At 34.3% G+C, this 17,699-nt stretch overlaps 2 protein-coding genes across 3 annotated transcripts in view; one reads left to right on the plus strand and one right to left on the minus strand.

The window, feature by feature from the left end:
- On the plus strand, window positions 1-16,248 carry c4 (complement component 4). The gene is made up of 41 exons (XM_059534221.1): window positions 1-163; window positions 308-500; window positions 603-780; window positions 919-989; window positions 1,076-1,161; window positions 1,377-1,459; window positions 1,557-1,644; window positions 1,728-1,833; window positions 1,931-2,057; window positions 2,315-2,430; window positions 2,593-2,766; window positions 3,680-3,877; window positions 3,993-4,187; window positions 4,296-4,439; window positions 4,592-4,721; window positions 4,819-4,896; window positions 4,981-5,181; window positions 5,666-5,783; window positions 5,893-5,963; window positions 6,152-6,291; window positions 6,428-6,631; window positions 7,196-7,247; window positions 7,355-7,438; window positions 7,538-7,741; window positions 9,156-9,231; window positions 9,471-9,627; window positions 9,711-9,815; window positions 9,894-10,062; window positions 10,229-10,416; window positions 11,773-11,928; window positions 12,149-12,208; window positions 12,283-12,373; window positions 12,631-12,805; window positions 12,934-13,021; window positions 13,478-13,552; window positions 13,749-13,851; window positions 13,938-14,027; window positions 14,119-14,211; window positions 14,292-14,375; window positions 15,379-15,523; window positions 15,615-16,248. Exons 1-41 carry the CDS (start codon window positions 102-104, stop codon window positions 15,754-15,756), a joined length of 5,100 nt encoding a protein of 1,699 aa, XP_059390204.1. The 5' UTR covers window positions 1-101; the 3' UTR covers window positions 15,757-16,248.
- Window positions 15,791-17,699, minus strand: part of trim3a (tripartite motif containing 3a) — a 23,443-nt gene continuing 21,534 nt past the window's right edge. For both annotated transcript variants that reach the window (XM_059534222.1, XM_059534223.1), the window contains exon 14: window positions 15,791-17,611. In XM_059534222.1, the coding sequence (XP_059390205.1) occupies window positions 17,459-17,611 (153 nt within the window). In that variant the 3' untranslated portion in view covers window positions 15,791-17,458. The remainder of the gene's footprint in view (window positions 17,612-17,699) is intronic.

The following is a 17,699-nucleotide window of genomic DNA, read 5'->3' on the forward strand; positions in this document are numbered from 1 at the left end:
AAGTTTTATGAACATGGGAAATAGTCCTTGTATTCTAAGTTAGTACGTAGGTGATTTTAGTAGCTGTCCTAATGAAATAATCAGAAAAGTTTAAGAGCAAGATGATCTGCCCTCTTTGCTTTGTGGTTTTTGTTTTTCTTACAGTGGATGCACAGAGACCCACGTAAGTACTAGAATTATTGACTACATTTTACAAATTAGATTTTTTTATTTTTTTGCTCACAACCCACATCTTGCATCTTGTTCTACCCTATCAGTGTTTATGCAGTTATTCATGTGTATGCATTTATGCCGATTTATACCTTAGATGCCTAATTGTTGCTCCAAATATAATTCATATGGGAGTTCAAGAGACTGTGAGTGTGCAGCTTCATGGAGCAACTAAAGAAACCAGTATACAGCTTTACTTTGAAACCCAGATCACACCAAAAACTGTGTCTGAAAAGAAATCTATAATCCTCAATAAGGACAATAACTACCAGGCTGTGGTAAAACTTAAGGTATATCTGTACACTTCATATTTTTTTTAAGTTTTAAAGTGTATTTCTCAACTTCCAGTTGAGAGGTTATTCTTCCAGTGATTTCTAACTCATGTACCATAGGTTGATCGTAGCTTGTATGGAAGTACAAAAGGTCCAAACTATGTTCAGCTTGCAGCTAGAAGCAATGATGTATTTGGAAAAGATGGAAAAGAAAAAAAAGCCAACATTCTTTTGTCAACAAAAAGAGGGTACATTTTCATCCAAACAGACAAGCCAATTTATAATCCAGGAGAAAATGGTATGTTCATTTATTTTCTTATTTATGACTAATATTATTGTTTTCTTTTACTAACTTTTGTTAAATCTTTATTACTTCCTTACTAGTATTCAAAAAATGGCACTTTTGTTTAGTTTCTCTTTATTCTATGTTTCTCAGTCAAATACAGAATCTTCACTCTAGACAACTTTATGGTCCCAATAAAGGATGAAATCCACGTTCAAATAACTGTAAGTTGTTTCTCTGAGTGTTGAAATGCAAATAATGTTCATTACCTGGAATAAGTAGGCATTTTTCTCCCTCTCTCTTTTTACAGAACTGCAAAGGCTTTATTGTTTACAATCATATTTTTATTTCTGACCAAATTTTGGAAAAAACTATCACTATACCAGAAGTAGAGCAGTAAGTTAACTGCATGGACACTGAATAAACCCAAAACAAAGCTAACACTAAATAGAATGTCTATGTATATGTGATTGATTAAAGCTTTGGTTGTTAATAAAACATGTAAAAATACAATATATACATATCATTCTTTCTCATACAATAGGAAACACTACAATGGCCTTTTAATGGATGTCATTTATATATTCTGTGTAATTGTATGAATCTTTCAGAGCAGGCAAATGGAAAATCATTGTGTCATATTATAATTATCCTGAATCTTCCACATCATTGGAGATTGAGGTCAAAGAATATAGTAGGTGTTATGAAACTTCAGGTGCATCTATTCTAATAATTCTTATTTACATCACCTGTGACTTTAACCCTTACAAATGGCATTTCATTCTTTATAGTTTTGCCCACATTTGAGGTCACCATTGAGGCTCCACAGCCTTACCATATTTTGAAGAGTGAGTCCTTTCCATTCAACATCTCTGCTAGGTACGTACACGATTGTCACATGCTGACTGGGTTAGTGTTGACTTCAGATTTTGCAAAAACTCATCAGCATTTGGTGTTCTTAGATATACTTATGGAAAGGGAGTCAACGGCATAGCATATATTCGATTTGGACTTATTGATGAAAAGGGTGATAAGATATATCTTCCAGGCACTGAAAAGCAGATAGCAGTAAGTAAATAAATTTTCATTGGAGAAAAAATATATATATTGTATGTGTCAGTATCTGTTTTGATTTATTTGATATCTGTATTCTGTTGTTATGTAGGTAGAGGATGGTACTGTAAAAACAGAGGTACTCACTGAGGACCTGAAGACAGCATCAGAAAATAACACTCAAGGTCATATAGAGGGATATTATCTTTATATCGCAGTCTCGGTTTTGGAAAAAGCAAGTGAGTCATGAACAAAAAGTATTAATTATTAAAATAGGCTAAAGTATTAAAAATTATTATTAGATAGGTCAATTTATTCAATCCAATTAATAATAATAATAATAATAATAAATAAAAATTCTAGTTACCACAAGTCATGATTATACTGATATACTTTTTATTCCCAGATGGAAATGCAAATATATTTAATGATTGTTAAATATAATAACAAAGAATATTTTATTTAAAATTAAATAACAAAGAATATTCACCCTTAGGTGGAAACCTGGAGGAAGCTGAGAGCTCTTCTGTGAAGATTGTGACATCCCCATATGTTGTTGATCTGTCAAAAACCAAGACATATTTCACCCCAGGTGGTGTGTTTTCTGTTTTGGTATGTGGCCTTAAGCATTTCCAAACTTAAATTTATTTGTTTTATACCTCTGTCAATGTGTCAATGACTGGCATTAAAATATATGTATGTTGGTGCCATACCTGCACATACACACATGCACATTTTGTAATTTCTTTTCTTTTCCTTTGCTTTTTTTTGCAGGCTACTGCTAGATACCCAGATGGCAGCAGAGCCCCAAACTTAAATTTTACAGCCACTGTAACAATAGAAGGCTTGCCAGAGCTTATTTTGAAAGATGAGGGCTGGGGAAATGACATGGGAGATGTAGCCATGTCGTTTCAAATACCACCACAGGCTAAGAATTTAGCTGTAACGGTAAGATTTCACATGATTCACCATTCACCATCATTCTGTTATATTATGTCCATTCCAAATGATAATTTGCTCACAGTTTTATCACCCTCAGGCTATCCAAGATGTAGATGAGATTGTTTCTTCATTAGAGCAGGTTTGGAAAAATGTAGCATGACATCACTTGCTTAGGATGCTCTGCAGTGAATGGGTGCCATCAAAATGAGAGTACAAACAGCTGATAAAATATGTTTGTAAACAAACAAAACAATAATCCACAAGTATTCTACATAACTCCATTAAATTATTATAATTTTTATTTTGATAAACGTTTTGTGAACTGAAAAGCTGCGTGTTTGTAATAAACAAGTCTATCAAGACATTTTATTGTGATGATTTTATCATCTCATTCTGTCGAGCCATTTACTGCAGAGGATCTACTGGTGAGCAAGTGATGTAATGTTGAAAAAGAGATCTAATGCAGTTACATGCATTCTGACTTATTTACACTGTTAAAGAGTCAGATTCCCATGCTAAACATGAGAAGAAGAAAAAAATTAGTTGGAAAAGTTTTAAGTTTAATTTAGCTCGAGAAGGATTTGTCATTTTGTTTTTAAACCACGAAACCAACAGTCACCAAAGAAGTGTGTTTTTGGTTGTGAGGGCAAGATAACCTTGTTCAGCATCCCAAAGAACTAAAGATTCTTCATAGATATGAAGGATGCATTATTACTCTAAAAAGTACTCAAGATGAGATTGACAGAAACTGTGTGTTTTATTAACTGTTTCTTTAAGCGGGCAAAATATAAAATTTTGTTGCTTTGGATCAGCTGTCAACAACAATAATATTAACCTTTCGTGTATTATTGTGTCTCTGGTACTGACCAACCAGCATCCAGGACTGAAACTATCAATTTAAGAACTATTATTTTTGCAGGTTTTTGCTGAGGGGAGAGACCAGGAGGTCATTCGTAGTGATAAAAAGATGACAGCCAGTGCAACTAAAGCAGAAGAAAACAGCTATCTTAGTTTGGAAGTGGAGCATCAGGTCCTACAGCCCGGGGAGGCCTTGAAAGCCACATTACGGGACATTACACCTCAGAGTGCAGCAAAACCCACATTCATTTACTTTATGGTAAGAACAATCGGCTCTGATGTTGTTGTTGTTTTTATGCCTAGGTTTTAACCAGAGAGCAAAGATTTGCTTTATCTTCAATCTAATGTCTTTAAAATAATTATATCCACAACAGGTTTGGAGTAAGGGTCAAGTTGTGCAGGTGGGAAGGGTGCCGAGAACTGAAATCACAACAGTCAATGTGAATGTGAATGTGGAGATGGTGCCTTCTTTTCGCCTGGTAGCTTACTATTTTACAGACTCTTCAGCAGGAAAAAAAATAGTGGCTGACTCTGTGTGGGTCGATGTGAAAGATGTCTGCAAAGGCAAGGTACAGCTGAGGCGAATTGTCTTTCAGAATCTAAATTGTGATGTGATATTATATTAGACTGTTTTAAAAATGTTTCCACTGAAATGCAAAATACCATTTTGTGTGTAGATAGAAACTGATCCACTGCCTGATATAAAACCTGCAACTAAATTTGAAGTGACGGTCAGAACAGATCCGGAGACCAAGGTGGCTCTTGCTGCAGTGGACTCAGCAGTTTATATTCTGAACAAAAACAAGCTGAGCCTTCAAAAGGTAACACATTTGGGTTCATGTACAAAAAAGTTGAACCCCATTAAAGTTAAAATCCCATGAGTTTTACTCTGTGCTAGTGTATTCCTAAAAGTACTCCATGTATCATTTCAGGATTGTTGCTCATAATGAAGATCATTTGTTTTTACCGACAGATGTTCGAGTATATGAACTCTTATGACCTGGCCTGCTCGATCGGAGGAGGAGAGGATTCCAGTGCTGTTCTTCAGAGAGCTGGGCTAACTTTCATGTGTAACTGTGACATGGAAACCCCTAGACCTCTGGGTAATATAACTGCTGACATCCTATTATATGAATTATTTTTCAGGAACCATGTAAGAGCGTGAAAGAGTAATGCATACAATTTTTTTATTTTTCTCAGAGCATAAATGTTACAAATTTCAACCTGGACCTCGCGTCAGAAGAGCAGCAGATTATGTTAAAAAGTTCAATAATGTCGGTAAGATGCAAAACAACTCCCATTGGTGATTCCTTGCATGATTTGTTTTTAATCACATGTCAAATAATGATATCATCACCACAGTCAACAGCTTCAAGGGCAGTGACAGGAAATGCTGTCTTGATGGTGTGAGGCCTAACAAAATGCACACGTCCTGTGATGAGCGTCTCAAAAGAGTAGAAGCATCGGTGAGCTGTCGTAAGGCTTTCAAAATGTGCTGCGAAGCTGCAAATGAGAGGAGGAGGAGGGAGATGTTTGAGAAGAGAAAAACCAACCTTGGAAGAGGTACAATATGTCTTGCATAATTTCTCGGAAAGGGGTTTCTTGGATTAAAGCTGCATTGATTGCACAACTCTACGTTTCAACCAAGTTGTCTAAATCAAACAAACAAGACAAAAAATGCGAGGGAGCAGTGAAACCAGTATTGGTTTTGTAATAATAATATAAATTCAAATCTATTTATTTTATCCATATTAATACATAATTCACTGCTTACAATCACACAATCAATTTCAATGTATAAAAAAAAATGTGATCGAGCAGTGAAGTCATTATAGTGTATTATTATTATCATCATATTATCATTCATATTTTTGTTATAATTACTTACATTAATTGTAAGTAATAAAATATACAAATTTAAATAATAATAATTATTATTATTATTACTGTTAAAAATTATTTATTTAGGGCAAGTAGCTTATGCTTGTCAAAGCTGCTACTTTCAAAAGCTGAACTAACTACAATATTTGTCTGTTTCTCACTGTAGTCGATGACGACATACTGGATGAAATTGTGATTAATGAGGATGCTATCTACCTTCGTAAATATTTCCCACAGTCATGGATGTGGACAGTCCTTCAAACAGATAGCACCGGCATTATCAGGTTGCCCTGAATTCTTTGTTTCTTTTTTTTCACTCTTCTAATGAACACAATGAATCGGCTCTAATGTAATTTTCTGTACGTAAATATTCTTTCTTTTGTAAACTTTTAGGCATGATGCAGTTGCTCCCGATTCCATAACCACATGGGAAATCCAGGCTGTGGGCATTTCTCCCACAAAAGGTTGTCAGTAACTCAAAATCTTGTCAACTCTTTTCTTTCCTTTTATTTTTAAACAGAAGTGGGTTTTTTTTGGGGGGGGGGGGGGGGGGGGTTGGGGGGGCTTGGAGCTGGGTGTATATCATTTTATATCATGCTGTGTCCTGATTACATGCTGACTAGTTTTCATATTGAGTCTTTTTTTTTTTCAGGATTCTGCATTGCAGAACCAAAGCCCCTGAGGGTCTTCCAGGACTTTTTCTTGTCCGTCAACCTGCCTTACTCTGTGAAGAGAAATGAGCAGCTTCAGGTTAAAGCTGTTGTGTACAATTACAAGCGAGAGAGTTTAAAGGTATATTTAATGAAGCTTTATTCCAGGTGCCATTCTTACTAACTTGGACAGGTGCCTGAAAATTATTAGACAAATTAATTGAGTATGTCAAAGTGTGACAAACAGGATTGAAACGCCATAACATTTATCTTTATAGATGATAGTGAAGATGGATAAGAAGGAAGGTTTGTGCACTGCTGGCAGTGGTGATCTGAAGGAGGAGGTTGTGGTTCCTGGTAACTCAGCGTTGGCTGTGTATTTCACCGTGGTTCCCCTTGTTATCGGAAATATCCCCATCACCGTGACGGCTTATGCCTCAGTCACTGTTAATGACAAAGTAGAAAAGGAGCTCCGTGTGGAGGTAAAGTGTGATAAAGGGTTAATTCACCTAAAAATGAAAATTCTGTCTTTATCACTCATGCCGTTCCAAACCCAACAGACTTTTGTTCATCTTTGGAACACAAATGAAGTTATTTTTGAGGAAATCCGAGAGCTTTCTGACCCTGCATAAACAGCAATGCAACTGAAAAGTTTTATGGCCGAGAAAGTTATTAAGGATATCGATAAAATATTCCATGTGAAAGTGTATTTGAGTTCTGCATTTAACCCATCCAAGTGCACACACAGCAGAGAGCAGTGAACACACACACACACACCGTGAACAGACACCCAGAGCAGTGGGCAGCCATTTTTGCTTTGGTGCCCGGGGAGCAGTTGGGGGTTTGTTGCCTTATTCAGGGGTCTCACTTCAGTTGTGGTATGCAATACATTCACTCAGCGCTATACATTCACTCGTATCACCTGCAATCCCTGCCAGTTTTGAGGTATTTTTTTTATCCCTTTTAGTTGCCATACCCAGATTTACTGTGCTTCAGTGCCAATATCTTTGACACTGAAAAAACTGTTTCGAATCCTTCATGTTTAGGGGGAAGGGGAAATCGCCACTATTGACAGGGAGTACAACATCGATCCAAAATGTAAGAATCCAATAGGACTATATGTAAATCATGTATAATCAGTAAATCTGTTCTTGGTCTTTTCATAACTGTAATAAAAAAAATGTTTTGTCTTTTCTTATACACAGTGAGGAAAATAGATATTTATATTCCAGTCCCTGCTGATGAGATCCCTGGTGGGGCGGACTCCGAAATCTCTTTGAGTTTAAAAGGTGAGGTTGGATGGATGGATGGATGGATGGATAGATACTTTCTGTCATACTCTGTCATAGAGTTTATGATAGAGTTATAATGACCCTGTTATTTTGCAGGTGGAGTGATGGGCGAGTCGGTAGTTAACTGCTTAAACCTGGAGGGTATCAATAAGCTCATTCAGCTGCCCACTGGCTGTGCAGAGCAGACTATGGTGAAGATGTCTCCTGCTATTCATGCCATGAGGTACTTGGATGCCACCAATAATTGGCTATCACTGAAAGCTGAACGGAGAGATGAGGCCCAATCGATGATCCAAACCGGTGGGTATCCATACCTGTAGATGTTACAACTTTAAGTAAATGTTCTAATAGTTCATAAACTATAAGAGTCAATAGAATTTTTCTCTGAAAAAGTAATTTGGCAGCAATAGAGAACAATTGATTAAAAACGTCTTTTTTTTTTTTTTTTTTTTACCTAAGCTTTACTACTCATTTTTATGGTCAGAGGTGGACAGTAACGATATATATTTTCTTGATTACTCTACTTAAGTACACTTTTAAAGTATCTGGACTTAAGTTTACTTGACTTTAACTTCACTACATTTGAAAGACAAATCATACTTTTCACTCCACTATATTTCTATCAAGATCCTCAAAGTAGAAAGTCATTACTATGTTGCGGCTTTGAAAGTCAGTGGGTGTATTTTTTTTTTTCTAAAATATTTAGACAGCCTATCAGTAATCTCTCTTGTAAGGTTACATGAAGTGATTTGCCATCATTTTTTGACCACTGACCAGTTGCAAATGTGATATTTATTTACAACAATTCATTAATAAGAAGTTAATATTTTGGTAAATATTAGACATATAATTCGATAGATATTGTCTGATTTAGCAAAATGAGAAAGAAATACTTTAGTGAGTCTCTTAACAAAACACAATAGGAGTTCAACTTAAAGCAACACTGCACAGTTCTGTGTATGACATCAAAGTACATCAAGAGCAATTAGAGAGGGCACTGTTGAAATTTTAGTTTTGATGTCATATAAATCTTGCTGTTTTCTATTAAAGCACTGTTGCAATTTCACTGTCCACTCAGTTCAAATGTGGATGAATTGCTACACGTAGATGTGTGCACACACTGCCAGAGCTGTGTGAGATCACTACCATGCTGTGTTTGTGGGAGTGGGTAGGGGTGTTAAATTATTTTTATTCTGGTCTCACTTGTTTGGTTTCAACAGGTTTTTAACATTCTAAAAGCTCCTCATTCCAAAGATACCACAAGCTAGTCATTTAATTTAAAAGTTTGGGGTCAGTATTCTCTTATGCTCACCAAAGATGTATTTATTTGATCCAGAAGACAATAAAACAGTAATATTACGAAATATGATTACCATTTAAAAAAAAAACTGTTTTCTATTTAATATACTTTAAAATGTAATTTATTCCGGCCTTCACCTTTCTTAGTGTCTTTAGTGTCAATGGAATATTTACTTTAACTCTTGATCCATTTAATGCATATTTGCTGAATATAAGTAATACGTTTCTTTAAAAAAAAAAAAAATCTTACTGACCCCAAAGTTTTGAACAATATTGTACACATAGTTACATACAATATGAATCTGTCAGAGAAGAGTTGTTGGCACACCAATACACAAAAGGTTTTTAATATATATCGCATGTTGAAATGATGTTGAAAATCACATACATCTTGTTTCATCTTCTCATGTACCAGGTTACAACACAGTCCTCACACACAAGAAAGCTGATGGCTCTTATGGAGCGTTTAAGAGAACTCCAAGCAGTATTTGGTAGGTTTTTGGCTCTAGCATGACTGGTACTGCATGGCACTCTCAGTGCCAAGGCCTTGATAAAAGTGTCTGCCAAATGCTTAAAATTAATTTAAATAATTATTATTATTAACTACAAGAAATCTACATGTAATTTAAGACTTTTGCTTTTTAAATGACATGACATATTTGTGCAAGTGTTTTTTTTGTTGTTGTTGTTGTTGTTATTGTTGTTTTTATGCTATCCGATCTTCTCGTAGGCTTACAGCATTTATTGCCAAGGAGTTGACAGAGTCTCGGGACATTATCAGTGTGAAAGACTCTTATATTCAGGAGTCTATATCTTATATCATGTCCAAACAGAAGAGCAATGGTGCATGGGATGATCCTAATCAACTCTATGATAGAGGGATGAAGGTACAGCCAAAGGGGTGTATTTCGATAATTAATCACTATTGGTTGCTAACACTGATTAAACAAAAACTAATATTAATCCTCAGGGAGGAGTTGGACAGGCGAAAGATGATGTTCCCCTTACTGCTTTTATCCTTATTTCAATGAACCATGCTTTGAAATTGTACGAACTGGGAAGCGACACAGAACTGGTAACATATTAACTCGAGTTGCTAAATATGTTCTCTATTTATTCACTATTGAATAAACATACCTTTGTTTATTTGCAGAGAGTTGTAATGGATAGAGCAAAGTCCTACCTAGAGGGACAGTTGGATGCTTTGGAAAGCCCCTATTCACTTGCCATCACAGCTTATGCCTTGTCATTGCATGACCAGCAAAGTGCAAAAGCCCAACAAGCACACCGAAAGCTAAAAAACATTGCTAAATGTAACAAAAGTCAGTAATGAAGTTATAACCTGCATATTCACATCTCAAATTCTTTCTGTTAGGCAATGAACTACTTAATGTAAACAAAAGATATTTGATTAAAATTGGTCACAATTTATAAGCTCAGTTATAATCTTCCAATTCTCACATCACCGTTTCTCTTCTTTCTATGAAGCAACATGTTTCTGGAATTCCAAGGATGGCAGAGGTGACTCAGCAGGTAAAGCTAACGCTAAATCTGTGGAGACCACAGCATATGCTCTGCTGAGCGCACTGTCTCTGAGTGACAAGGCCACCGCTACACTCGCTGCAAACTGGCTGACAGAGCAGCGCAAATATGGTGGTGGATTCCAGTCCACACAGGTGGGTTGTGGTATTTAATATAACAATAGAATGATTAAATGTAACATTACTCCAAATTTTTTTATTATATATATATATATATATATATAAATAGACTTCAGTCCAATTTTTATTAGTAGTTTTATTTAGCACGACACAATTTGGCCAAATTTTTACAGAACAAAAAAAGAACAAAAAGTTCTTTTGAACTTTCTATTCAAAGAAAAAAAAGTAGTAGTGATGCTGAAAATTAAGCTATGCAACACGGGAGTAAATTAAATTTTTTTAAATATATTAAAAATAGAAAATAATATTTAACAATAGAAGTGTTTTTAATGTAAAAAAGAGAGAAAAAAAAGTATATATAAAAAAAGAAAAGTATATATAAAAAATAAATTAAGGGTGAAAAAAAGAAATATTACCTACTCGAATTTGAACAGTAGTGTACTTTTTATTCAGCTATGAGGAGTTTCACAAATATGGAAAATAACGTCAGACTGTCTCCATGTCTGGTGGTTACAGATCCTACGCACAATTACATATGTTGTATCATGAAACTTGAATATAATATTTTTTACTAATAAGTTAAAAACCCATAAAACAACAACTCTACTACTGTCTACTCAAATGAGAAACACAGAGCGCTCTGTTTATTTTTGGAGTGGTGAGGTATAGTAAAAAAGATTCAAACATACTAAAGAGTACTCCATAAGTTACACACTTATTAAATGTGATGTCACACGATGGTCCAAATGCTCTATATGATCCCAAAAGCAAAGAACAGATGGTGCTAACATACACTCACAGTGATTTGAGTGGAGGCTTAGACCCAGAAACAGTTTTAGATGTACCACAACTACTTATAGCTGAATTGAACTTGTTTCAAATTAATTAATTTTATACTGTTATTGATCTCACCTGAACCAACACTGAACTGACTGCTAAATAATGAAACTACTGTCTTTTAGAGATGCTTTACAGCAGAATCTGAATTGACTCCATAGTTGTTTTATTAATTGATTTTGGTATTTTCCTGTTTATCTCTGTGAAGCTGCTTTGACACACACTATATTGCATAAAGCCTTAAAGAAATAAGGGTGACTTGACTTGACCTTGAACTACAGTAGCCATCTAACCTCAAGTTGCTGTACAAATACATTTAATACCGTAATAAATTAAAATTTGGTCTATTGTTGCAGACTTCCTTATAATTAACAAAAATGCAACATTGTCAGATTACAAGACACATAAGGTAAAAAATTATAGTTAGCATTTTTAAACTTGCACCCCATTTCTACAGTCTTTTGTGTTGGTTGGTCTTCCAGCTTGTAATAATCTTTAATTAATCCATGTTTTCATTTATTTATTTTTTAACAGGACACAGTTTTGGCCCTTGAGGCTCTGACGAAATACAGCATACAGAACAATGATGTAGACGACTTAAATCTTAGGGTAGAAATGTGCCTTGAAAATGGCAAAAAACAAGACATACACTTGACCAAATATAATGCACTCACCACAACAGCTGTTAAGGTAAGAAAAATGACTTAAAACAGTTCTAGTATAATCCTAAATGAATGTCAACAAACTTATATATTTACAATCTGGAAACTACTGCCCAGATCTTTTTGTACAATTAAATCCTCTGTTCAGTGAGTAGTTACAAGAAAGAAAAGAAAAAGGAAATTAAAAAAACATGTGATATTAAATATGTGATAAAATATGAAGAATATATGTGCACTTGTTCACACAGGTCAGAAATGTTGGTAAAGTTTCGCTAAATGTTCAGGGAACAGGACGTGGAACATTAGCAGTAAGACATCTTTTCTCCCCCAGTTTAATGAATTGTTGATCTGTGATGTTTCAGTTAATAGTGTTTTGTTACAGGTTGTGCAGACATACAGAACCATGAAGAAGGATGAATCACACTGTGATTTATTTCACCTTAATGTTACAGTGAAAGGAGACTTGGAATACAGTAAGTAAAATATCATGGAAGAGGTCACTCTAAATAGTAAAATAATATGAATCGAGTTCACTGCAAGGTTTTATATAAAAAGTATATATCAAATGTACTGCCAGATTGAAGATTAAAAAATCAATGAGAGTTACACAGTTGTAATCTTTGAGCGAGGGTGACCTCAGGTGGTGAGGAGGAGGAGCAAACGTTAAAAACATTGTAACATTTTACCTTAGATATATCATCAGACTAAAAGTCAATATGCCCTTTTCTAGAAATATACAATGAAGAAGAAACGCTTGATGACTATTACAATTACGATGATGATGAAGTTCAAAAAGATGAGCCCATGAGCAGCATAGAATGGTTTGATCTTCGCAACCGCCGAAAAAGACAAATCTCAGAGGAGCCAAAGAGAGAGAGTTCAGTCATATACACAGTGTGCTTGGGGTGAGTACAGTAAACGGTCTTTTTGTGTATTCAAATTAGTGATTTGTTATTCAACTATTCATCAGAATTAGGATTACATATTTGGCCTCTCTGAAATCAAGAATTTTTTCTTTTCTGTCTTCACACAGAATGAAAAAGAATAATACCGTTGGCATGGTCATGGTGGAAATCTCACTTCTTAGTGGACTTATACCAAACACCAAGGATTTGGAACATGTGCATATGCTTTTTATTTTCCTTTTTCTTTTTTATACAATTCTAAATCTAATTCTCTCTCTCTCTCTCTCTCTCTCTCTCTTTCTCTCTCTCTCTCTCTCTCTTCTCTCGTTACATTGTAAATATATTGTTATTTAGGAATAAGCATTAAGCATAATATATATATATATATATATATATATATATATATATTTTTTTTTTTTTTTTTTTTTGCAAATGTAGTCCATACTTAATAAATCTGATCATCTTACAAATAAGCACCATATTTTGGAAGGTAGCCTTTATCAAAGTACCATGTTATTACCATCTGATAGCATCATTATGGCATGGTGTCACCAAATGGAATTACCTGGCTTTGTTTTTTTTGCAGATAATACATATGTAACAAATTAATTAGCATTTGACATTTGAATGCATTTCTTTCCTAAGAATTTCTTTTTTTATTCTTCTTCACAGAATGTAAAGGGCTCCGAGAGGTACATCGATCACTATGAAGTCCATCATAATAAAGTCTTTCTTTATTTTGCAAAGGTAACAGAAGTGTTTCTCTTCAAGTGGGCCATGAATCTGATATATCCTCTTGGTATATGGCTTGCCTCATTTTCTGTTTTTCTTTACTGCTGAATTTAAAAAGTGCTATAAAGTAGTACAACTGGTTCATCAGTATTTATGCTACAGATCAAGCAGAAACACACAATGGATTTAAATGCATGGTTCATGTCAACAGATCACCGAAAGCGAGGAGTGTCTTCAGTTTGGTGCTGAGCAGGTTGTTCCCATGGGCCTTGTCCAACCTGCTTCTGCCGTCATCTATGACTATTACAGCCCAGGTCATCGAATGCTATGAACTAAACACTTTGATGACAACACTTCTGAATGTTGAACACTGACTAATGCTATTCAATGTGTTACACAGAAAAGAGATGTGGCATATTCTATTCAGCCCCTCACAAAAGCCCAATGATCTCCAAGCTTTGTAACGGGGATGTGTGTACATGTGCCGAAGGTGAGGAAATGCTCTGGTGTTCTGTGAAATATATTTATTTACACATCCAAAAGCTTAAGATTTCTATATTATATTTTGCACTTATTTTCAGGTGGATGTCCAAGGCAAAAAGTCACATTCAGCAAGGATATGAAAGACAAAACCCGGAGTCTTTATGCATGTTACAGTCCTATTGTTGACTATGGTGAGAAACTGAAAGCAAATAATGTACAAATATGTTGGTCTAAACTTTTTTATATTTTAAATGTGCTCTTTTTCCTATAGTCTATGTGTTCAAAGTTCTCAATTCAAGCACTGATGACGTTTTTATGTACTACACCACATTAATCACGGACGTTCTTCAGACTGGTGAGTTCGTATTTTTACATTTAAAATGAAATGCTATGCTTAGGTTCTGTAGGTTAAAGTTATATTTATATTAGTTATTATGCTGTTTTAAATACTTGATTTTGATGGGTGAATCATGCAATCCAGAGGTAAATAATGTACTGTATAATAATAATAATAATAATAATAATATGAAGAAAATAAACAATATAAAAGATTTGATCAGCATGAAATTATTCTCTCCTCATCTCTCTCTTATCAAGATTTCCTATGCCACCTTTTCATAGTGAAAATATCAGGACTTCTGTATTAATATTACTGCATTAATACAGTATCTCTTTTGTAATGGCTTTCTTTTTCTTAGTGGAATTTTTAAGATAATATACAGGTAAAATGATAAAATTATTTAAATATAAACCATTATTTCACACCAAGGTATATTTGTTAGTATATTTCAAAATATATATATAAAAAATGGCTAAAAATACATATTTATATAATATATAAAATATTATATAAATACACAAATATATATAATAAATAAATAAATAAATAAATAAATAAATATATATATATATATATATATATATATATATATATATATATATATATATATATATATATATATATATATATATATATATATATATATATATATATATATATATATATATATATATATATATATATATATATAAATAATAGTATGAAATGCTGAAATGTTGAAATGCTATATATTTAAATCATATTTTGGCCTGAAAATATGTTTCTTGCCATATGGTATGTGGCGAATAGTCTACATTAGTCAGCTGGTCATTTTCAAAATAAACAGTAATTGCCAACTGACTGTACATTTTCCCTAATTTAAGTCACTTTAGATAAAAGGGTCTAATGATTAATAAATGTTATGGATTTTGTAAAGTACCTAATACATAACCTCATGTACTAATTCATGCTGTTAACATAGAACCTAATTGTAAATTGTTACTGCATAAATAATGTATTAACACTTTTCATGTTGAAGGGTTGGATTCTGGTATTCAGAAACATGCCACACGTCAGATGATACTGCGCTTATCTTGTGACGAACTGGAGCTGAAAAATGAAGCCCACTATCTGATCATGGGGAAGAGAGACGCAATATCAGTGCTTAATAACGACGGACAACAGTAAGCCTTGAACTCTGATTTTTATTAAAAAGACAAAGGAGCGCAAATTGCTATTTTTTTTAAAAACATTTTTCTTCTGTTGTTTCTGAAGTTTCAGGTATGTGCTGAACAATGACATGTGGATCGAGAAGATACCAGAAGAAAAGAACTGCAAGGCAACCAAGAATCGCGCTGCCTGCCATCTTCTTAATGAATTTATAAAGCAACATCCCATTAAAAGATGTGACATTTAAAAGTCAAGATGGAAAATAACCACTTACAACAACATTATTTGGCTGGGTAAATCATGTGCTTTTATTTCAAGTGCATACTGACATATAAAGAGTCTGAAGCATTTCAATTCAGTTTTTCATGTGTGTTGGCAAAACAGTAAATTCAAGTTACCATTCATTTTGTTACTGTAAGTCTGTAATCAAATGGGAAGAATTTTATTACAAAAATCACACTACGACCTTTAACTCTTCTGCATCACAACTTTCATCATAAATCATGGGTACCCTTTTTAGGGTTACTTTGAGAGATGCTACATTTCTGACAGATATTCAAGATGCACTATTGCAGTTTAAATACTGTTTCAAATGCTTCATGTGTTCCGCTGTTGTTATACACTGTACAGTTTTATTACAGAATACTGTGTGTAGTGGCTTAAAAAACACTGGCTTTTGCGTGCATGAATTGGTAAAATCAGAATCATGACTCTATATAAAGTACAAATGTGCTCCTGATTCAGAATTCATTGCTTTTATGTCCTTAGTAGTATAACATCTGGGCCAGAATGATAAAACTGTCAATTCTAATGCAGTCATTTTTTTTATTTTTCATTCGTATACATTCACAGAAAACAAGGAATAAAAATAATTTAAAAAACAGTAGTAAATGCTCAGTAATAATGGTAAACTATGGCAAATACCCTGCAAATTGTTCTTTTTCAGAATTTTCCGAACAACTTAAAATGTGACTTCGTATTCCCTTATTTTTTAAGTTCATATCTTCGGCGTCTTGATATGACAGATCCACATTCCTTTTACTGATATGACTTTCATGTGCATAAAAATAAACTAAGAAAAACAAACTCCGTTGTACTCTACAACACGTTAGCTTTGCACACCTTGTGAAAACCACCGAAGGCATTGAACTGCAGTTAAACAAAACACGTCAACTTAGAAAAATAACATTATCAACCATTGTTTACAAAATAAATAAACTTGCTGTATAACCTTTTTACGTGAATAAAACGCATGCAAATTGTCAATTGTGCTGTTGTGTTCAGTGATATGTAGAAAGCCCGTGTGACGTATAGGCGTAGCTTTAAAATCAGAGGCACATGAACCTACAAGCAGTTTTACTAAAGCACACTGACAGCTGGACTACCTTAATATTGAGCTTTAGCACACTAGAGAGAGTGGGTCTCTGAAACCATACTACCAGCAAATCAATTGCGATCAGATTTACACCATATGATACAAATGCCTACACATGTACAGCTAGTCAATGCACAAAAGGCCAGTTTGATGTAAGATAGCGCCATCCACAGGTATATCTTAAGCTGTTGCAGTAATGATTTGTCCAGAAAACATTTAGCGATCACCATTTTGTTCCCTGCAATTTAAAGAAGGGGTTTTTCTCAAGCAGCATTTAAGGTTTGCAAGAAAGACTTTTGTAAAAGCATGCAGATAGCTGCCCTCGGTCACTGTTATATACACAGCGACCGTGTTATTTGCTTGGGTTCAGTATACATTCATTTAGGAAGTGACTATTAACACAAATCAATGCAAATTCATCAAATAGGAATGCAACATTCATTAAGCCCTGGGTTTGTTCACATCAGCAATAGTCAAATGGCTGGAATTTTGTGTGCAGAGACTTGTGCAAAGGAAAACATAAAATGTCAAAGAAGACTGTTGGAGCTTGCAGTAGATTGAACTCTTACAGTGTTTACTGCAGGTATCGGTAGACTTTGAAGCAGTGGTTTCCAGAGTCTGCCACAGCCACGTGGCCATCTGACGTGAGAGCCAGACCCTGCGGACCGTACAAAGGATCCGCCGTCGTGTTGATGTATGACAGAAAAGAGCCAGAACTGTCGAACACCTAAACAACAAAAGATATAGACATTAAACTTACTTTTACTAATTAATTACCATTAGCATTTTTAAGGAATGTCCATAAAGTGATTTTT

This window comes from Carassius carassius, chromosome 41 (assembly GCF_963082965.1).
Source record: "Carassius carassius chromosome 41, fCarCar2.1, whole genome shotgun sequence".
Classification (NCBI taxonomy): Eukaryota; Metazoa; Chordata; class Actinopteri; order Cypriniformes; family Cyprinidae; genus Carassius; species Carassius carassius.

What these genes read in the sequence shown, in the direction of transcription:
- c4 (XM_059534221.1), top strand. Translation starts at nt 102, where the DNA reads ATGATCTGCCCTCTTTGCTTTGTGGTTTTTGTTTTTCTTACAGTGGAT. An exon ending in GGAAACCCCTAGACCTCTGG is followed by an intron (nt 4,722 to 4,818) that starts GTAATATAACTG and finishes TATTTTTCTCAG; the next exon opens with AGCATAAATGTTACAAATTT. An exon ending in CAGGACGTGGAACATTAGCA is followed by an intron (nt 12,209 to 12,282) that starts GTAAGACATCTT and finishes GTTTTGTTACAG; the next exon opens with GTTGTGCAGACATACAGAAC.